We start from the raw sequence: 23,268 nt of genomic DNA on the forward strand, positions 1-23,268 counted from the left end.
CTTCCCAGTGACCGCGCCCTATTTAAGGAGGGAGAGCGAGAGCAGAGGGGTCTCTCTCCACAACCAGATAACCGGAATGTGTGTGCGTGTGTGTGGCTGAGAGAGAAAGCTATTCCACTGAAAAGTGAAAATAAGAGTTTTTGCAAACTCAGACTCTGTCCTGCCGTCCTCTGTGCTCCACCCACATCCAGTGAACCTTATACACATATACAAGCTTTCACATTCATACATATGCATGGGCCCAAAAAAAAAAAAACATAATGGCAATAGTGCCATGAAACACAAATAAACAAAACAATCATACAGGACAACAACTCATACAAGAACCAGCTGTTTGCATCTGTCACCACAGCTCGCCAAGGGAGTTCAACCAACAATAGGTGCTGTAAATGGTGCAGCAAGGAACAAGCTGGGCAATGAACAAAGGTACAGGCAAAAAACAGAGCAGCAAAGCAGCAGTGAGCCAGCAAAGCAGCAGTGAGCATAATGCATACCCAGATGACAGTAGACGTAAACTCAAGCCCATGATCCCTACAATGCATGATAAAATACCAAATTAAAATCAGACAAATGTGGAAAAAATAAAACTAAGTTCCTGATAGTGGCTACATACCAATCAAGCAGCAGCTTGTCACTCGAGGCAGGGGAACTAATACAGCACAATCATCCGAGTGCCTCGTTTGAATGAAATGGAGCATTTGTTTTTCAACATGCAATGTGATAAATTTCTAGTATGAGAAATTGAGGAAGAGACCTACCAGAACAAAACCTGAACTGAAACTTCAGAGAGCAGTGACATAAACAACCAATAGTGCAGCGACCAACAGAAGGGGAGTAACAAGAATTTACAAAGGCTGGTGCTGTTCAGGTATTTTTCAAGACAAACACCACTTACCATTATATATGGTAGCCAAGTATACCAATTGGCTGACCACTACCCAGTCATTAGGAAGGACTCCACCTATTCATTCTGCTACAATCTGCCCCCCCCTTTTTTCATCATCGCCCTGATGATGGAACACTCAAAGCCCATATTTTCTAATCCAAGGGCCTAAATAAGGCAGAGATTGCATGAGGATACAAGGCCAGTAGGATGAGCTGACCCACAGCCTGTTGATTGAGGTAGATGGTGGATGTTAGAATGCTGACCAGCTGTGGTCCTTGTGGTCCGACGAAGGGCTGCCCCACTGGTACCAAGCAGGATTTCTGAGGGAGGTACTGATGACACCACTGGCACACTCATGCTCATTGTGCAGGGCCCCACTAACACCGGAGGTGCAGCTGAGACTTCTACAGTTGAGGCAGGGGTGTGCTCAGGAACAGGAAGTGGGCAGTCAGGCATCATCACAGGTACTTCTAGATGACTTCATTGCTTCGTTGGACTGACTCAGGGACCAGCGGAAGGGGTGTAACAGGAATTTACAAAGGCCAGTATTCAGGCATTTTCCAAGACAAACACCACCTACCATTATCTACAGTGGCCAAGTATACCAATTGGCTGACCATTATCTAGTCATTAGGAGGGACTCCACCCATTCGTTCTGCTACACATGGTTGTCAAGAAAAAATGATGTCACACATCGGAGACATAAAACTTCCACGCGAGTGTGCGACTGTGACAATTTGTAAACAAACATGGCCACCGGGTTTGGTTCGTTAAATAAAGAAGAATTTGAGAGAATTTTGAAAGAGAAAGATGTGTTGACCACCCAAAAGGAATGTGTATGTATAATAATAATAATAATAATAATAATAATAATAATAATAATGAGTAGAAGAAGAAGAAGAAGAAGAATATTCACTGGCTTATCTTTGTTGTATATCAGATATCTTCTATTTAGCTAACATGATATTGAACTCATCTTTGACTCATTCAATATCATGCTGGCTAAACAGAATATATTTGATATACCATTCCATGCCAGCATAACATAATATTGTGACCCCTTCCATAACTTTTATTGTTATATGGTTTCATTCACTGTTGTCTCTTTTTAGCAAAATAACACATGCACTGTTTTGAGTAAAACACAGACAAAAAACATTTTACAATCCACCTGCCATGTTTTTAACACCTTTTCTGACCTGAAAATTCTCTTAACCTTTTTTTTTTCTTTTCAATTTGGGCTTGCCCATTCCCACCCACTAGCTTATGCTGCATTTGTGGTGGTAATTTCCAAACTGTAATAACATGATTTCTCACTTTAGAACATTCAGTGTGTGAAGTGGAAAAAAAAACAACCAGATACTTCCCTGGAAGTGTCTTTTGTTTGCTCTGTCAGAGCATGCAACACTCCTAAAACATTTATGGCATTTGGCAGATGCCTTTATCCAGAGTGACTTATTTATACAACTAAGCAATAGAGGACGAAGGGCCTTGCTCAAGGTCCCAGCAATGCCAACCTGCCACTGCTGGGAATTGAACTCAAGATCAGTAGTCCAATGTCTCCTTTTTTCAGCTGCTCCCATTAGGGGTCACCAAAGAGTATCTGTTTTGCATACTTTATTTGGCATAGGATTTACACCAGATGCCCTTCCTGAGCTGCCCCACAGCCTGTTGATTGAGGCAGATGGTGGATGTTAGAATGCTGACCAGCTGTGGCCCTTGTGGTCCGATATCATCTATCCCCAATCTATCCAGCCTTGGCACTGGCACCAAGTATGCACTAATTTGTACAACCCTAGGGCCTGGTTATTTTACCTAATCTGCATGTCTTTTTGAACTGTGGGAGAAAACTGGAGCACCTGGAGGAAACCCACCCAGCCATGGAGAGAACATGCAAACTTCACACTGATAGTGTCATGCTCCCAGGCTCACCTAACACTCAGGACTCCACTTCCCACAATCCCCCTCATACACCAGTCACTACCATGTGCACTCCGTCAGCCAACCCAGAGCCAATTCCTAGGAGTGGGTCCCCCAAGTTCTAATTACCATCAACTGTACCTTTTTGTTTCCATTTGTATTTATACCCCTTTGTTTGTTTTGTTCCTCACACAGTATTGCCTCCACATTTCGTGAGCCTACTGAGTGTTACTATTCTGATTGTATTCATGTATATGACCCTTTTTGCCTTCCGTTTTTTTTCCCGTTTCACCTTGCCCTTGTGTTTTGATTGCCTGTGTTTTTCTGATTCCCAGTTCTTGGACTATTGCCCATTTCCTGACCACGATTTGTCTAGCCCTCGTGACTGTTTTGGATTTCTCAGTATTGGCCTGGCCTGGCTTTTGTATGTTGTCTTTTCTCACTGAGTTCATTCACAATCCGCGAGCGTATGGTTTGTTACAGCCGCGTTACAGAAAGGCCCCTGTTGGCTGTAAGGATTGAACCCAGAACATTCTTGCTGTAAGGTGACACTGATAACCACTGTGCCACCTGGTAGTCCAACATCTAGAACATCATAAAAAGCTTCTTAACCACACTTTTACCATAACTGTCCTGCATGACTACTGGTTCTTTTCTATTATAGTGAACTTCATACATTCCTGCAACATTTAGACTGAAATTGAAGCACAGCAACAACAGCAGACAATAGCAAGTAGATTAGCTACATGCTAGCCAGCAGACAATTGGAAATAGCTTTGCAATTATTAAAGAAATCGTTAAATGTTAATTATTTCCTTCTCAAACCAGTGATTAATATGGTTATTTTTATAGATTTATCCAAGTATTGTGTCTGTATAATAACTGATCTAACGCCCATAAATACATAACCTGTGTGGTACTGAGATGGGGAAAGGTTTGTGACAAGTCAATAGCCACTTGTGACCAGGGTCTTTGGGGTATGGGTAATGGATGAATTTCATGAATATCATGTACATATAAAAATTGCATTTTATGTGGACGCTATAGCCTAAATGGTAGAGAAGCAGCTGTGGGACCAAAAGGTCACTGGTTTGAGTCCCTAGACCAGCAGGAATTGCTGAAGTGCCCTTAAGCAAGACACCTAACCCCCAACTGCTCCCCAGGCTGCTCTAGGTATGTTGCATGTCACTCTGGATAAGGGTGTCTGCTAAATGCCATTAATGTACTGCATTCCTCCCCTTGATATATATTTGGTGTTCAAGGAGCCTGGAGCCTGTTGGATGTGTGTGGTAAAGTCAGGGGAGTATATTCAGATATTGTCAATGTATGCAATGATGAACTTCCCAAGCATGTCCCAAAAGCATGTCATTTATGAGACAGTGGAACACTTCTGGCATCATTGTTTTGGACAGCCAGAAGCAGCATGGCCACAGGGCAGGGGCCTGCTGATCACACATGACTGGAGTGGCATAATCGGCACCTTGATTCACCCTCTTCAAGCAGCTAGGAGAGTATTATAAGGCATGTTGACTCACAGAGGTTAGTCAGCTTTCTGATGTGCATGAACACTGATACTCTCTCCATCTCTGACTAGTCAGGCTTGCCAATGCAGAAGATGACAATGACTAGTTGGAGCACACCACACGGTTTGCTGGAGACCAACCCCGCTCTCAAACCCTCTGGATCACCGAAAGACTCTGGCACAGCCAACCCCTGCATGGTACCTTGCCCTTGGCCAGTTTGGGCTCTCCACCGCCTGCACAGACTGCACCTACCACACCATTCAACTCCTGACACTTCCCCTTCCCTAATTTCTTATTAAATTCATGGTTCATTTCACTGAAGACTTCGGTTGTGTGTCTGTATTCTCCTTGCCATCGCAGCAGTGAGTGCCACACTAGGCAGTATGTATCAATTGTAATTCACATGAGTTATATGACCACTTTCAAGTGCTTATTAATTTGGTCCAGAGGTACTCAAATATATGGGTGTGTCAAAGTTATTTTTTGTGACCTTACATGTTTTTGGTGGAACATAGATCAAGTGCAGCTTTTGGAAAGTGGCCAGTGGCCAAGGCCCAGATCAGTGAGGAAGTAGAGAGATGTTATCAAATGTAATGATTGTGAGGAAAAATTATGCATATTCACTGTTAAATTCTTCTGTTCCAGCAAGGTGTCTCAATTCAAAATGCAATATGGCAGCTGATAAACTAAGAATTTTTTGCTGTGGCCAAATCATCTGCATAGTGGGCAGGTATAAATAAGCATGGAAGAGAGCTCATGCTGCTCTCAGTAAAACCATGGATTCTGATTAGCAGTAGGCAAACAACTGATCACAAATCTGACTGTCAATTAAGAGCCACACCGATACAGGGTCTTCACATCCCATTTTAATGGACTGTTCAAAAGGTTTGTCACCACAACTAAGTTACATCAGAGTGAACCCAATTTTCATTGTCTTGGTGTTGACAGCTCATAGTGTTTTCAACTTTATGGAAATCTTCAGCTAGATTTTCATAAATCTCCTTCGTGACAAAACATATACAATTAATTTCCACTGATAAAAATGATGAAATATCCCACCCAGCTTGTATTACCCTTCATTTTGATGTTACATTATTCTACGCAAAATGTACTACATACGAGCTTTGCATGTTTGTGCAGCTGATGATCAAATCATTTTGGTTCAGATGTTTAAATACCTGACAGATTTGTTTCACTGGTGACAATAATAATAAGCCAAGCAAAAAGTTTAGTTTAAAACAAGCAATTTAAAAAAAATGATGTGTGAAGAATCAGCTGGGAATACTTCACCAGACAAAATGACTCGAAAAGCATGTCTAAACCAGCTGTAGAAAAATGCATACACTATTGGATTACATGTTGAACTGAAATATGCCACCCAAAAGAATAAATCAAACAGAATTTATATTTTTTTAATGACAGATTGACTTTATCATCACAAAATACAGTGTCGAATATTACAAATCTAACATGAAGTCATAATGAAAGCTGAAGCAAATAGGCTTTACTGGGTTTAGTTCAAAATGCACGCCTCAATATTTATCTAAATATTAAAAAATTAGCATTTCCCTTTGATCAATTGTTCAGATTTTATAAGAACAGAAACTAAATTATTGATTGTTGATCTTCAAAATGGGGATCCATTTCTATGATCAGGTTTCCAACTTAAAGCAGTGTGGAATAGGCAGGAGTAGAAATTAGAAAGGAAAGGAATGGGAAAGCTATTGCCATCCCTTTTTCACTGCTAAATATTTGTAGCATTTTATTTAATGACATGTTGATTAAAAGTAAAGAACATTGACTTTCAGCTTGAAAAAGGCAATCAAAACAATCTGGTGTGCGATGAATTGGTTTGAAATATTCCCCCAGATAGAATGACTCTGAAAGCGTGTCTGAACCAGCTGTAGAAAAAGGCATACACGATCGGATTACACATTGAATTGAAATATCCGCACCAGAGGAATAAATCAAACAGAAATGGCAGAACTGAATGTCTTATAAATGGATTGAAGCAGTTACAGATGAAAAATGGCAACCAGCAGGTCAAAAACACTCCCATGATTATGGCTAATGTTTTCGTGGCCTTCTTTTCTGACTTGCTCACACTGGCTTTTTCTTTGGCTGTCTTCATCTGTGCATTTGTGGATTGAATTGCACGAGCTTGTCTTTGTGCAGTGCGAAAGATTTTCCCATAGACACAGAGCATGATTACTGCAGTGATGTAAAAGTAGATCATAGGAAACACCACAGCTGCTGCTTTATCTTGTAAAATCATACATGCACCTTCACAAAGGAAGTTATTGTAATAAAACTCTTCATTTTCAAGAATATTGAGCTCCAGAAACATAATCCCAAACCCAATTGCTGAAGAAAAGCCCCAACACACTATGATCATTAATCTAATGGTAGTTGGAGTCATTTTACTGTGATACAGAAGCGGATGACATACAGCATAATATCGGTCTAAAGAAATAACACACAGGTTAAAAATGGATGCCGTGCACACAGTGACATCCAAACTGCTGTGAATTTTACAAAAGGTGTTTCCTAAATACCAGCAGGATTCCACAGAGCGTATCATGCTGGGAGGCATCACTATTCCTCCTACAAGCAGATCAGAAACAGCCAGAGAGAGAATGAGGTAATTAGTTGATGTGTGTAATTGTCTGAAATGTACAACAGTTATAATCACAAGCAGGTTTCCAAATACAGTGAGAAGAGAAGAAGTGCTAAAGAGGATGTAGAGCAAAACCCGAACTTGTAAAGGATAATCAATCTTCAAACATGAGGTGTTAAGTGAACTGAAACAAAGTGAAGGCTCCTCCGATAAATCCAAACTGATGATATTGTCCATCGACTGCTTTCACAATGTCATCCAGATCTGAGAAAATTAACAAGGAAATGAGGGAATAATAATAATAATAATAATAATAATAATAATAATCCAATGACCATGATGTATTGCTTTTATAAAAACCTTGCAAATGTATTACATTCTAAACAATCCTTTTTTAAAAAAATAATCCTTCATACCTCTCCATGCACCATGTATGTGAACTAAACCAAGGAGAAGAAATTTTTAATTTATAGTCTGTCTTATCCAATAGCAGTATGCCAGATTAATCCCTGGTGGTAAATGATGAAACAGAATTATTCACTGACTTATTCCATTTATTTCCATTCTTAAAACCATGGGGAAAGAGTTCAAAATATAATGCTATCTCATTGTGACCCATTCTAGAACTTTAAAAGTTATGTGGTTTCATCCACTGTTGTCTCACTTTAGGCAGATTACACATGCACTGTCTTGAGTAAAACGCAAAATAGACACAAACACACAGTGGTGCTTGAAAGTTTGTGAACCCTTTAGAATTTTCTATATTTCTGCACAAATATGACCTAAAACATCATCAGATTTTCACACAGGTCCTAAAAGTAGATAAAGAGAACCCAGTTATTATTAGAGAACTAATAATAAAGAGAACCCAAAAATATTATACTTGGTCATTTATTTATTGAGAAAAATGATCCACTATTACATATCTGTGAGTGGCAAAAGTATGTGAACCTCTAGGATTAGCAGTTAATTTGAAGGTGAAATTAGAGTCAGGTGTTTTCAATCAATGGGATGACAATCAGGTGTGAGTGGGCACCCTGTTTTATTTAAAGAACAGGGATCTATCAAAGTCTGATCTTCACAGCACATGTTTGTGGAAGTGTATCACGACACGAGCAAAGGAGATTTCTGAGGACCTCAGAAAAAGCGTTGTTGATGCTTATCAGGCTGGAAAAGGTTACAAAACCATCTCTAAAGAGTTTGGACTCCACCAATCCACAGTCAGACAGATTGTGTACAAATGGAGGAAAGTCAAGACCATTGTTACCTTCCCCAGGAATGGTCGAACAACAAGGATCACTCCAAGAGTAAGGCGTGTAATAGTTGGCAAGGTCACAAAGGACCCCGGGGTAGCTTCTAAGCAACTAAAGGCCTCTCTCACATTGGCTAATGTTAATGTTCATGAGTCCACCATCAGGAGGACACTGAACAACAATGGTGTGCATGGCAGGGTTCCAAGGAGAAAGCCACTGCTCTCCAAAAAGAACATTGCTGCTTATCTGCTGTTTGCGAAAGATTATGTGGACAAGCCAGAAGGTTATTGGAAAAATGTTTTGTGGACAGATAAGACCAAAATAGAACTTTTTGGTTTAAATGAGAAGTGATGTGTTTGGAGAAAGGAAAACACTGCATTCCAGCATAAGAAGCTTATCCCATCTATGAAACATGGTGGTGGTAGTATCATGGTTTGGGCCTGTTTTGCTGCATCTGGGCCAGGACGGCTTGCCATCATTGATGGAACAATGAATTCTGAATTATACCAGCAAATTCTAAAGGGAAATGTCAGGACATCTGTCCATGAACTGAATCTCAAGAGAAGGTGGGTCATGCAGCAAGACAACGACCCTAAGCACACAAGTCATTCTACCAAAGAATGGTTAAAGAAGAATAAAGTTAATGTCTTGGAATGGCCAAGTCAAAGTCCTGACCTTAATCCAATCGAAATGTTGTGGAAGGACCTGAAGCGAGCAGTTCATGTGAGGAAACTCACCAACATCCCAGAGTTGAAGCTGTTCTGTATGGAGGAATTGGCTAAAATTCCTCCAGGTCGGTGTGCAGGACTGATCAACCATTACCAGAAATGTTTAGTCACAGTTATTGCTGCACAAGGGGGTCACACCAGTTACTGAAAGCAAAGGTTCACATACTTTTGCCACTCACAGATATGTAATAGTGGATCATTTACCTCAATAAATAAATGACCAAGTATAATATTTTTGTCTCATTTGTTTAACTGGGTTTTCTTTATCTACTTTTAGGGACTTGTATGAAAATCTGATGATGTTTTATGTCATATTTGTGCAGAAATATAGAAAATTTTAAAGGGTTCACAAACTTTCAAGCACCACTGTATATATATATATATATATATATATATATATATATATATATATATCAACCTGCCATATTTTTAACATCTTTTCAGACCTGAAAATTCTCTTTACCAAACTTCAAAATTTTTTTCACCAATTTGTGCTTGTCCATTCCCACCAACTAGCTTATACTGCATTTGTGGTGCCTCTGTGGTGGCAATTTACAAATTATAATAATGTCATTTCTCACCTCAGCACATTCAGTGAATGAAGTGGAAAAAACAGATGCCTCCATGGAAGTGTGTCTTTTGTTTGTTCTGTCAGAGCATGCAAAGCTCATGAAACATTTACAGTATTTGGCAGATGCCATTATCCAGAGCGACTTATATTTATCTCATTTATACAACTGAGCAGTTGAGGATGAAGGGCCTTGTTCAAGATCCCAGCAGTGGCAGGTTGGCAGTGCTGGGAATTGAACTTAAGATCCGTATTCCAATGTTGTCTTCTTTTTTCAGCTGCTCCCGTTAGGGGTTGCCACAGAGGATCTGTTCTGCATATTTTATTTGTCATAGGTTTTATACTGGATGCCCTTCTTGATGTAACCCTCCCCAACTATCCAGGCTTAGTACTGGCACTAAGAATCCTCTGGCTCTGGCTTTGCAGCCCCTGGGTTTCCTCCTCAGCTCGGCCGGGATGGGGTGTCGTATCCCAGTTCGTCCCATTGTTTTCAGGGCCAGCAGCTCCTCTCTCGAATAAGCAAGAAAACTGGCTCCTGGTTGCGTGTTAAAGTTAAATATATCCATGCTATATAGTTAAACACACTATGTCTTCATAAGAAGAGCAAAAAAGTAAAAAAAAGTGGAAAAAAAGAGGTTTAAAGAGCTAAAAACTACAGAGCTACTGGAGAGTTAGCCGTCTCACACAGCGACCAAATACTGTAACTCATGGATCTTCATGCACATCCCCATGCACACACAAAACTTTCAGCACTTGTGCTCTCCCCATTGCCTCACCTTGCACCAGGCTTTGGTGGACTGAGGTCTGATTACAGCTGGAATCCACCAAAGCATGGTCTGTATCCCCTTGGATACTCACTGGTATACAATATGCTCTGGCATGATTGAGGGCTGTCTCTGGCATGTCGGGGATCCAGACCACAGCTCCCACCACCATTGCAGAGCACTGGCCCTAGAGATGCCTGGGTACCCTGCAGCACCAGCATACTGGCTCAGGCTTCACCTCTGCACTGTCAGTATGGGAGTCACTCAAATGGGGGGGAGAAGATACAGAAACAGAAGGTAGGGGGACACCACGGGTGTGGTGAGCCAGCTGGGTGTGGCTGGCCCTGCCACTGTGGTGGGGGAACGGGGTGGGGATGGGAAGAGGTATGAAAGGAGGAAGGAGAAGGGGAGAGTAAAAGACAAGAGATGGAATGTCTGCCTGCCACTGGAACTGCTGCCAAATGGTCCTCCACCAACTCAATGGCTTGATCCAGCGATGCCAGGTAGTGGCACTGGATCCACTCCACTGTTGCTTCCAAAAGGTGCGCGATGAATTGTTCCAGTGTCACCATGTTGACCTTGGCATCATGGTCATCTGCCCTCAGCCACTGCCGGCAGGTATCCCAGAGCTGTTGGCTGAACGCACATGGTCAGCCAACTTCCTCCAGTGTCAACATGCAGAAGAGCTGGCTGTGTTGTTCTGGGGAGCGGCTGACACACTTCAGGATGGCTCGCTTCAAGTCAGCGTAGACAAGCTGGCTGTTGGCAGGGAGCTGTTGCAAGGTAGACTGTGCCTCTCACATCACCAGCAGTAATAGATGGGCTGCACGTTGCTTGACCAGCCATCCCTTTGCTTCGGCCACATGCTTGAAGAGCGTGATGAATGCCTCCAGATTGTCGTGCGGCTCCATCTTCATTAGTGTGACGTGGGGTGTCCTGAGGGGTGTCCCTCAAGGTTCAGTCCTTGGTCCACTTCTCTTGTCCCTCTACACCCAGTCTCTTGGACAATTATCTCTGCTCATGGTCTATCCTACCACTGCTATGCCGGTGGCACTCAATTTTTTCTCTCTTTTCCTCCATCTGACACACAGGTCTCTGCTTGCATCTCTGCTTACCTGCATGACATACAGAACTTGATGGACAAATATCACCTGAAGGTCAACTCAGGCAAGATGGAGGTGATCTACATTCCCACTCCATTCTCTCCACCCCCAGACTTCGTCATCTCTCTGGAGGACATCTCTATGTCACCTTCACCCAGTGTGAAGAACCTAGGGGTGGTGTTCACTGACAGACTTTCCCCCTCAGCAGACAAAGCTGCAGTGATCCAGACATGTAGATTTCTCTTCTACAACATCTGAATTATCTACCCCTTCCTCACCACCCACTCTACTCAGCTCCTGGTCCAAGTGCTGATCCTCTCACACTTGTACTACTGCAACTACCTCTTTGCTAGCCTTCCAGCATCTGCCATCAGGTTCCTGCAGCTCATCCAGAACACTGCAGCCTGCCTGATCTACAACCTCCCTCATTCCTCCCACATTACCATTCTGCATACCACCCTTTAATGGCTACCTGTCACAGCTTACATCAAATTTAAGACATAGGTGCTAGGTTACCAGGCAGTCAAGGGGTCAGGTCCAGCATACATCCAGAGGCTGATCCAACTCTACACACTAGCCAGAACCCTATGCTCTGCTCCTCCTCTCTGCTCCTCCCCAACCCACTCAAGTCTCTCCTGACTCCCCACTGGTGACCTTCACACTGTGGTTAGAATTGTTGACTCCCTGACCACTTTCAAGTGCAGACTGAAGATTCACCTCTTCAGGCTGCAACTCTGCCCTGCTTCCCTATCCACTGTGTAATCGCATAGCTGTCATGACCAACCCAGGCTGTGTACTGTTGAGCCTGTTGTTAGCCATTGGGGTTTTATTTTTCTTTATTCAATTGCACTTTGTCAGCTTATTTGTATCATTGAATTGTTTTTTTTTCCTTTGCTGATTGCTGATTGTTCATACTTCAACAGAATGTTACACTGTTATTCTGTCACATGTTCAGTTGGCACTAGAAATTCCTTGTCTTGAAGTTCAGCACTTCTTGTACCTGACTTTTGCAATTGTTGTACATCACTTTGGATAAGAGTGTCCGATAAATGCCTGCAATGTAATGGTTTAAACCCTACAACACCCAGAGAGGGGGTGGTGTGGTGGTTAGCGCTGTCGCCTCACAGCAAAAAGGTCCGGGTTCGAGCCCCGTGGCCGGAGAGGGACTTTCTGTGCGGAGTTTGCATGTGTCAGATGGGGCAACTCAGTTACAGTTAATGTCACCATAGTGAGTGTTTGTTTTTGTTTGGGGTACCTTGAAGTACAGTGTGAAGTTGATAGAGTATTCCTGTGATATATTGCACATGTGGTTTTGTTTTGCTTACGCGATTTGCTGTGCTGTTATTCCACACGTGTGTTTGTTTACATTGGTGGGGAGGTGACTAAGAACTGCAGCAGGTGATTCCCGTGAATTGAATAATGACCACACCTCCTAATCATCCAATCCATGAGGTTACTGACTGATTTAAAAAGACACAGAAACTTACTTTGGCGCGGTTCCCCGGAAATTGAGCGCTGGCTTCCTCACTTCGGCTGTGGATTTCGCCATCCTTCCATTGTGGACGACTGGAGGCTCCGTTCCTTGGCTGCCCTGATTTACATACGACGCACGCAACCGGACCGGAATGCTACGCCGAGGGGTAGCCAGAGGAAGACCTGTCCAAGTCGGGAGTGCTTCTGAGTCCACGCGGCAGGGTTTTTCTATTTGGAATCAACAACTTTTGTGAAGGAAAGTACCCATTTCATTGAGTGTTTGTGTGTAGCATTGAATTCTGTAAGTTCCTGGCCTGTTGTTAATTCCTGGTCTCTCATTTGCCCGAGGTCCAGCGATTGGAGCGGTTTCCGGGAGCCTTCGTGTCATCACTCTTACCTCAGCTGCAATGCCCACCCTCGGAGGGGAATTGCTGTGTTGACCATGCCCCCTTTCGGTTTCCGGGAGCCCTCGTGTCGTCACTCTCACCTCAGTTGCAATGCCTGCTTCCGGAGGGGAATTCCTGCATTGACTACGCCCCCTTTGGACTACCGGGAAAAGATGCGTTAACTGTGGCTGTGCGTGGTGACCGAGACTGGTTATATTATGGAGATTTTTATTATTATCCTTTTGTTTTGAGTTGTGTTTATTGTCCAGATTGTATTTGTGGTGAACAGTGCTATTTTCAACTAACCTATTGTGACTGTAGTATGTACTATTGTGTGCATTTTACTATTTATGCTAGTGTTATAAGGAAAGTAGTCTGTAGTATTTTGGTTTTGCTATTTATACTATTTGGCTGGTATACTAACTCTGCATGGGTTGTAGTGTGGAGAATGGTTATTTATTCTTAGTTATTATGTAAATATTCAAGGTGCCCAATTTCTCTGTCTTTTTATTTTTGTGAATTTAATAAACTGTTTATTTTTTTTTAAACTCTGTTTGAGTTGTGCTCCTGGGACTACAAACATGGATGGCTCTGGTTCTGACACCTCTCTAAATGGCGTAGCCAGCAGGATTCCCACCAGCACAAGTCAACAGAATGTGGGTAATCAGGGTAATGTGGGGGGGTGATGTTCCGCTTGTGTCCCCACTAATGATGCCCTGGGTTTTCAGCATGCCATGGGTGCCAAAGTTTGCTGGGGAGCGACAGAAGTTCAGAGAGCGGGAAATGCAGACGAGAGCTATGCTACGCGCACAACCACTGAATGGCCAACAACAAGTGGACTTTGTCCTGAGCACATTGGATGGGGATGCCAGAAGGGAAGCTGCCCTCCTTTCGGATGCAGATCGTGTGGATGGTGAAAAAGTCATCAAGGCCCTGGAGAAAGTCTTTGGAGATACTGCTTCTAATGCACAGCAATGAATTGTTTTTTACAAATGCCGACAAAATGGAGATGAGACTGCCAGTTCCTTTGGCCTCCATCTGCATGAGTGCCATGCCCGGTGGTGTGCTACAGACCAAGAGGCCGGCAGAGATGAAGACTCACTATTACGTGACCAATTTGTGCTTGGCCTTCAGGCTGGACCTATCCGGCAAGAATTACAGCGGCTGCTACGACGAGATGAAGACCTCACCTTCCAGGTGGCTATAAAGGAGGCTCAAGCACTGGAGAAAGAGCTGGATGGCTGTGCCACGGAAGCCCAAGTCCAGGCTGTGAGCAGCAAGTTCATAGCCCCACCCCCAAGGAGTGAGTGCCAATTTGACCTGGAGGAACTCAGAGAAAGCCTGAAGATGGAACTCTGCAATGAGCTAGCGGCACAGCTGAAGACCATGAGCAGCCAGATAGTGGAGGAACTGCGGGCCCAGCCATGCTACAGTGCACCATCAACCATTCCACCTACCGGTTCTAGGATGCAACACAACCCCCTTGCCGGACCAGGTGGCCGAGCAGGCCCATCGGCTAGGCCATACCAATGGGATGCCCAGGGCCATCCAATATGCTTGGACTGTGGAGAGGCCGGCCACATGCAGCGACACTGCCCTAAATGTCGACAGCGCCAGGGTTTTTAGTAACCCCCGTCACGGGGGAAGGCGTGACAGGGGTGAAGGTGTCTGATCGTGACCCAGCATCCAAGCCCAATCTAGTTGATAGGTGTCCAGGAGTAGAGGTGGAGGTCAATGGCAAAACTATCCAATGTCTCTTAGATACAGGCTCACAAGTAACACTCTTTAGTGAGAGCCTGTTCAAGAATCGACTCCAAGACCTGACCGTCAATACCATCGACAAACCCAGTTGGCTGACGCTGAAGGCTGCCAATGGACTCCAGATCCCCTACATCGGCTATGCCATCTTGGATTTTAAGGTAGGAGGAGTACATATTCCAAATAAAGGTGCCATAATTGTGGATGATGGGTGTTTGGGCAGTGACCAGGCAGTTTTGGGAATGAATGTGATAACTGAATGTTGGAAGGAATTGATGGAGGGGGTCCATCAGGGGGTTGTGGCTTTCCGTGCTGCTGTTGCTCCTGAAGCAGGTAGCCTCTGGGAGAGGGCCTTTGCAGTATGTAGACAAGTACAGCAGAGGGCACCAATGTCCTGGGAAAGTGGGGTAGTGAAACTAACTAGACAATCCTCTGTGATTATACCCCCACAGACTGAGATGATGTTGTGGTGCCAGGTGAGCAATGCCACCTCGAGGTCCAACCATGCCATGCTGATTGAACCACTGACGGAGGGGGAGTTCAGCTGGAGAGCAGCCCATATTCTGGTCAAAGTGCAAGATGGACAAGTACCAGTAAGACTGTGCATCCCCAATCCATTTCCGGTGGAGGTCCCCCAACGTCGGCCACTTGCTACAGCCACCCCAGTAGGATCAGAGGACATTGCAGGACACTGAGACCTTGTCCTGACACCAGGCAGCCCGGGGGTGGTGGAAGTTGGTGTTAGCATTGTCAAGGCCAGCCCCTCAGCCATACCATCATTGGTGGAAGATCAAGGGATGACCCTGAGCCATGACCAACATCAGCGGCTACATCAATTCTTGCAGAAATGGGAGGGCATTTTTGCTCAACATGACAAAGATTTCGGGCAGACCAGCGCAGTGAAACACCAGATCCCCATGGGAACGGCGCCCCCTAGTAGTGAATGCTACTGACCAGTGTCACTGACGCTGTATCCGGAGCTCAAGAGCCTGCTCAAGAACATGCCTGAAGGCGGGGTTATCAGGGAGAGCTCCAGTCCGTGGGCAGCGCCGATTGTACTGGTCAAGAAAAAGGATGGTTTGTGGTGCTTCTGCGCAGATTACCGGAGGCTTAACGCAGTCACCCACAAGGATGCATACCCCCTCCCCCGCATTGAGGAATCACTGACCAGCTTGAAGGGTGCCCAGTGGTACTCCACACTGGACTTGGCCAGTGGTTACTGGCAGGTGGAGGTGGACGAGCGCGACTGAGAGAAGATGGTGTTTGTAACACCCTTAGGACTGTACAAATTTGAACGCATGCCGTTTGACCTCTGCAACACGCCTGCAACCTTCCAAAGACTTATGCAGCGGTGCCTAGGGGAATTCCTCAACGAGTCCCTGTTAATATATCTTGATGATGTCATAGTATACTCGTCCAGCTTCGACCAACACCTTCAAGATCTGGACCAAGTCTTTCAGCAGCTGCATGGGCATGGGTTAAAGTTGCAACCCCGGAAATGCAAGCTGTTCCAGCGCTAGGTCTCCTATTTGGGCCATGTTGTGAGTGCGGAGGGAGTGGCCACGGACCCCAGGAAGATCACAGTTATTCAGTCCTGGATAGCCCCGCAGAATGTCCACCAGGTTAGGTCATTTCTTGGCCTGGTGGGATACTACCGCAGGTATATCCCGGGCTTTGCGAGGATCGCTGCACCACTTCATGGCTTACTACAGGGTACTGCGACAGTTTCCAAGACCGCGCCCATCCACTGTACCCCAGCATGTGAACAGGCATTACAGAAGTTGAAGGCTGCTCTGGTGAGCCCACCCATTTTGGCATATGCTGATTTCCAATTGCCTTTCCGACTGTACACTGATGCTAGCCTGGATGGTCTGGGTGCAGTATTGGCTCAGGTACAGGAGGGCAAGAAGCGTGTTATTGCATATGCCAGTCGGAGTTTACACCCTGCTGATAAAAATGACCAGAACTATAGCTCTTTCAAGCTCGAGCTGTTGGCTCTTAAATGGGCTATGACTGAGAAATTCAAAGAGTATCTGTGGGGGATGGAGCTGGAGGTCTTCACAGATAACAACCCCTTAGTACACTTGCAGACAGCCAAGCTCGGAGCTGTTGAACAACGGTGGGCTGCCCAACTGGCCAACTTCAGATATACCATTCGGTATCGACCAGGAGCTGCCAACCGTAATGCTGACGTTTTGTCCCGAATCCCAAGAGAACAAGCCGATGCCGTTACTCGAGTGGTGGATGCGGGGCTGGGGGAGATTAAGGCTGCCAGTGAACTCCAGCATTGGCACTCTGGACAAAAGGAAGATCCTGACCTGGCCCAGCTGATGTCATGGAAGCAGCAGGGATGCGCCCCTCCCCCTGCAGAGGTCACCCACGCTAGCTCAGACCTACAGCAGCTTTCGCAGGACTGGGATAAGATTTCCCTGGTACAACAGATTCTACGGAGGGAAGCCCGGACAGCAGGACATGTTGAGTCCTGTAGCCAAATCCTGATCCCAAAGGCGTCTGCCGAGACCTTGTGGCGAGAGTACCACGAGAAAGGAGGGTACCCAAGTGCCGATAGGACCATTGCTATTCTCCAGAAATGCTACTTCTGGCCTGGAATGAGACGTGACTCAGCTGCTTGGGCCCATGACTGCCCTTGGTGTGTGCTGTATGAAGCGGGACCTGAAGCAAGGGCACCTTTGGTGCCAATTGAGACTTTCTACCCCTTCCATATGGTTGGTATTGACTTTGTCACTAGGCTGTTTGGGAGACACTTACCCTTATGTCTTAGTAATGACAGATCTGTTCTCCAAGTTTGCTATTGCAGTCCCCACCAAGGACCAGACAGCCACGACAACTGCAAAAGCAGTATGGGAGAACCTGTTCCAGGTGTATGGGAGCCCAGAATACATCCTGTCTGACCGTGGTGGCGCTTTTGAGTTGGAACTCTTCCAGCAGCTTTGCTTGCTCTATGGCTGCTGGAAGAAAAGAACCACGGCATACCACCTGCAAGGTAATGGCACCTGTGAACATTTTAATCAAACCCTTCTAAAACTCTTGGGAACTTTGGCCGAAGAGACACAGATGCATTGGCCTAGCAGGCTGCCGGCCTTAATACAAGCTTATAACAATACGCCACACAGTACCACTGGTCTAACGCCCTATTATATAGTATTCAGCAGACATGCTCGGCTCCCTGTCGACTGGATACACGAGCCTGGGCCTTCCACTGACCAACACACCCTCAATGGTTGGGTCCGCTCCCACCATCAAGTGTTAGGTCAGACCTGGCAAGCTGTTCAGCAGCACACCAGACGGAAGCAACAGGAGGACAAAAGCTGTCGGGATCAACGAGCTAATGCCATAGAACTGCAGGTGGGGGAGCGAGTTCTTCTTTGCCACTTTCACCATCGGGCCTTGGGGAAGCTTGCCCCATGATGGCAATGGACCCCGTATGTGGTGGTTTCCTGCCTGCGCCCGGAGCAACCAGTTTACCTGATAAGGCCAGAAGGTGAGGAAGGTCCTGTTCGTACTGCCCATAGGAATAATTTGTGTGTATGTCCATTATCTTTCCCACAGGATACTTGCAATGACCAGGGGCCTGTTGCAACAGAATCGAGTCAGCCCCAGACAGGCGGGCAGTGGGACACCACCAGGTACCGACCCTTGGTGTTCTGGAGCAGCCCCCTCACCTCTGTGTCTGAAGGGGCAGGCCCAAATGCTCAAGTTGCGGTAGCCCGTGCACAACCCAGTAACTTGACACTGCCAGCCTCACAGGCCAGTAGCTCTACCCATGATGCAGAGACAAGCCAATCAGTACCTGATGGACCTCATGAAGCCACTGATGTGATGGAGGAACCGGCTGAAGCTCCAGGACTCCGTTGCTCCCAGTGCAGCACACAGGGCCTACGGCCGCTGAGGTACCAGGCAGGGACATAGTCGGGATGACTATAGTTAAAGTGGGGGGGTAAATGTCAGATGGGGCAACTCAGTTACAGTTAATGTCACCATAGTGAGTGTTTGTTTTTGTTTTGGGTACCTTGAAGTACAGTGTGAAGTTGATAGAGTATTGCTGTGATATATTGCACGTGTGTTTTTGTTTTGCTAACACGATTTGCTGTGCTGTTATTCCACACGTGTGTTTGTTTACATTGGTGGGGAGGTGACTAAGAACTGCAGCAGGTGATTCCTGTGAATTGAATAATGACCACACCTCCTAATCATCCAATCCGTGAGATTACTGACTGATTTAAAAAGGCACAGAGACTTACTTCGGCGCGGTTCCCCGGAAATCAAGCGCTGGCTTCCTCACTTTGGCTGTGGACTTCGCCATCCTTCCGTTGTGGATGACTGGAGGTTCCGTTCCTTGGCTGCCCTGATTTACATACGATGCATGCAACCAGACCGGAACGCTATGCCGAGGGGTAGCCAGAGGAAGACCTGTCCAAGTCGGGAGTGCTTCTGAGTCCACGCGGCAGGGTTTTTCTATATGGCAATCCACAACTTTTGTGAAGGAAAGTACCCATTTCAATGAGTGTTTGTGTGTAGCATTGTATTCTGTAAGTTCCTGGCCTGTTGTTAATTCCTGGTCTGTCATTTGCCCGAGGTCCAGCGATTGGAGCAGTTTCCGGGAGCCTTCGTGTTGTCACTCTTACCTCAGCTGCAATGCCTGCCCTTGGAAGGGAATTCCTGTGTTGACCACGCCCCCTTTTGGTTTCCAGGAGCCCTCGTGTCGTCACTGTCACCTCAGTTGCAACGCCTGCTTCCGGAGGGGAATTCCTGCATTGCCTATGCCCCCTTTGGACTACCGGGAAAAGATGCGTTAACTGTGGCTGTGTGTGGTGACCGAGACTGGTTATATCATGGAGATTTTTATTACAATGTTTTTGTTTTGAGTTGTATTAATTGTCCAGATTGGATTTGTGGTGAACACTCTATTTTCAACTAACCTATTGTGACCGTAGTATGTAGTATTGTGGGCATTTTACTATTTATGCTAGTGTTATAAGGAAAGTAGTCTGTAGTATTTTGGTTTTGCTATTTATACTATTTGGCTGGTATACTAACTCTGCATGGGTTGTAGTGTGGAGAATGGTTATTTATTCTTAGTTATTATGTAAATATTCAAGGTGCCCAATTCCTCTGTCTTTTTATTTTTGTGAATTTAATAAACTGTTTTTTTTTTTTTTTAAACTCTGTTTGACTTGTGCTCCTGGGACTACAAACATGGATGGCCCTGGTTCTGACACATGTTCTCCCCATGTCCGCGTGGGTTTCCTCCGGGTGCTCCGGTTTCCCCCAATGTCCAAAAACATGCAGGTTAGGTTAACTGATGACTCTCAATTGACCATACGTGTGAATGAGTGTGAATGGTTGTCTGTGTCTATGTGTCAGCCCTGTGATGACCTGGCGACTTGTCCAGGGTGTACCCCGCCTTTCACCCGTAGTCAGCTGGGATAGGCTCCAGCTTGCCTGCGACCCTGTAGGACAGGATAAAGCGGCTACAGATAATGAGATGAGATGAGACCACCACACTGTTGCTCTTGAGCACAGCCCTTAACCTTCATCTATTCAGCTGAGTCACAAATGCATCTGCCAAATTAATAAATGTAAATCTCCAGTTTCATTTCTGTAAATCGGCTTTGTGACTATGTCTGTTATTAAAGGTCCTATGCAGTGAAGTTCAGCTGAAATAAAAATTATGAAATATCCAACCAGGTTCAATTATGTTTATTCTTTTGTGTTTATATGTGTTTTATTCTATCCGAATCTAAAAATGTATATATCATCTCATTATCTCTAGCCGCTTTATCCTTCTACAGGGTCGCAGGCAAGCTGGAGCCTATCCCAGCTGACTACGGGCAAAAGGCGGGGTACACCCTGGACAAGTCGCCAGGTCATCACATGGCTGACACATAGACACAGACAACCATACACACTCACACCTACGGTCAATTTAGAGTCACCAGTTAACCTAACCTCCATGTCTTTGGACTGTGGGGGAAACCGGAGCACCCGGAGGAAACCCACGCAGACACGGGGAGAACATGCAAACTCCACACAGAAAGGCCCTCGCCGGCCCCGGGGCTCAAACCCAGGACCTTCTTGCTGTGAGGCGACAGCGCTAACCACTACACCACCGTGCCGCCCTGTATATATCATCTTTATCAATTATTAACAGATTTGATGCAACACCCTTTGCATGATTGTGCAGAGGTGGGAGGGTGAACATGTAAATATGGAATGGAGCAAGTTTAGGGTGTAAACATTACCCATTTGTCTCAGATTTATAACCACCAGTCATTTTTAAACAGGTTTGTTTCAGCAGTGAAAATGATAATTAGCCAAGCAAAAAGTTTATTTTCAATCAAGCAATTAAAAAAATGGTGTAGGAAGAATCAGCCAGGAATATTTCACCAGACAAAATCACTCTCAAAGCATGTCTGAACCAGCTGGAGAATAATGCATACACTATCAGAATACATGTTGAATTGAAATATCTGACCAAGATGAATAAATCAAACAGAATTTCAATTTTAAAAAACTGATAGACTGATTTCCTCATCACTAAGATCCAGTGTTGAATATTATGAGTCTAACATGAAGTCATAATGAAAGCTGAAGCTAAGATGCTTTATTGGGTTTAGTTCAAAATGCACACCTTGATATTTAGCTAAATATGAATACATTAGCATGTCCCTTTGATCATTTTCTCAGATTTTATAACAACAGGAAAAAAAATTATTAATTGTTGATCCTCAAAATGGGGATCCATTTCTATGATCAGGTTTCCAACTTAAAGCAGTGTGGAATAGGCAGGAGTAGAAATTAGAAAGGAAAGGAATGGGAAAGCTATTGCCATCCCTCTTTTCACTGCTAAATCTTCATGGCATCACAGTGTGAATTAAAACTAAAGAACACTGAATAACATTTTGAAGAAAGCAATCAAAACAATCTGGTGTGCGATGAATTGGCTCGAAATATTCCCCCAGACAGAATGACTCTGAAAGCGTGTCTGAACCAGCTGTAGAAAAAGGCATACACGATCGGATTAGACATTGAATTTAAATATCCGCACCAGAAGAATAAATCAAACAGAATCGGAGGAACTGAATATCCTGTAAATGGATCTAAGCAATTACAGATAAAAAATGGCAACCATGAAATCAGGAAAACTCCCATGATTATGGCTAATGTTTTTGTGGCCTTCTTTTCTGACTTGCTCACACTGGCTTTTTCTTTGGCTGTCTTCATCTGTGCATTTGTGGATTGAATTGCACGAGCTTGTCTTTGTGCAGTGCAAAAGATTTTCCCATACACACAGAGCATGATTACTGCAGGGATGTAAAAGCAGAACAAAGGAAACACCACAGCTGCTGCTTTATCTTGTAAAATCATACATGCGCCTTCACAAAGGAAGTTATTGTAATAAAACTCTTCATTTCCAAGAATATTGAGCCCCAGAAATATCATCCCAAACCCGAGTGCTGCAGAAAAGCCCCAACACACTATGATCATTAATCTAATGGTAGTTGGAGTCATTTTACTGTGATACAGAAGCGGATGACACACAGCATAATATCGGTCTAAAGAAATAATACACAAGTTAAAAATGGATGCATTGCACAGAGTGACATCCAAACTGCTGTGAATTTTACAAAAGGTGTTTCCTAAATACCAGCAGGTTTCCACAGAGCGTATCATGCTGGGAGGCATCACTATTCCTCCTACAAGCAGATCAGAAACAGCCAGAGAGAGAATGAGGTAATTAGTTGATGTGTGTAATTGTCTGAAATGTACAACAGTTATAATCACAAGCAGGTTTCCAAATACAGTGAGAAGAGAAGAAGTGCTAAAGAGGATGTAGAGCAAAACCCGAACTTGTAAAGGATAATCAATCTTCAAACATGAGGTGTTAAGTGAACTGAAACAAAGTGAAGGCTCCTCCGATAAATCCAAACTGATGATATTGTCCATCGACTGCTTTCACAATGTCATCCAGATCTGAGAAAATTAACAAGGAAATGAGGGAATAATAATAATAATAATAATAATAATAATAATAATCCAATGACCATGATGTATTGCTTTTATAAAAACCATGCAAATGTATTACATTCTAAACAATCCTTTTTTAAAAAAATAATCCTTCATACCTCTCCATGCACCATGTATGTGAACTAAACCAAGGAGAAGAAATTTTTAATTTATAGTCTGTCTTATCCAATAGCAGTATGCCAGATTAATCCCTGGTGGTAAATGATGAAACAGAATTATTCACTGACTTATTCCATTTAT

At 44.4% G+C, this 23,268-nt stretch overlaps 2 protein-coding genes across 2 annotated transcripts; both read right to left on the reverse strand.

The window, feature by feature from the left end:
• Positions 1-6,151: 6,151 nt before the first annotated feature.
• On the reverse strand, positions 6,152-7,183 carry LOC132876031 (trace amine-associated receptor 1-like). Its single transcript, XM_060913254.1, has 2 exons — positions 6,865-7,183; positions 6,152-6,792 (listed from the first exon to the last, which is right to left on the reverse strand). Exons 1-2 carry the CDS (start codon positions 7,181-7,183, stop codon positions 6,152-6,154), a joined length of 960 nt encoding a protein of 319 aa, XP_060769237.1.
• A 14,732-nt stretch (positions 7,184-21,915) lies between these two features.
• Positions 21,916-22,947, reverse strand: LOC132876038 (trace amine-associated receptor 1-like). The gene is made up of 2 exons (XM_060913266.1): positions 22,629-22,947; positions 21,916-22,556 (listed from the first exon to the last, which is right to left on the reverse strand). Exons 1-2 carry the CDS (start codon positions 22,945-22,947, stop codon positions 21,916-21,918), a joined length of 960 nt encoding a protein of 319 aa, XP_060769249.1.
• Between the last annotated feature and the right edge of the window lie 321 nt (positions 22,948-23,268).

The sequence above is a fragment of the Neoarius graeffei genome, chromosome 2 (assembly GCF_027579695.1).
Source record: "Neoarius graeffei isolate fNeoGra1 chromosome 2, fNeoGra1.pri, whole genome shotgun sequence".
NCBI classification, from domain to species: domain Eukaryota; kingdom Metazoa; phylum Chordata; class Actinopteri; order Siluriformes; family Ariidae; genus Neoarius; species Neoarius graeffei.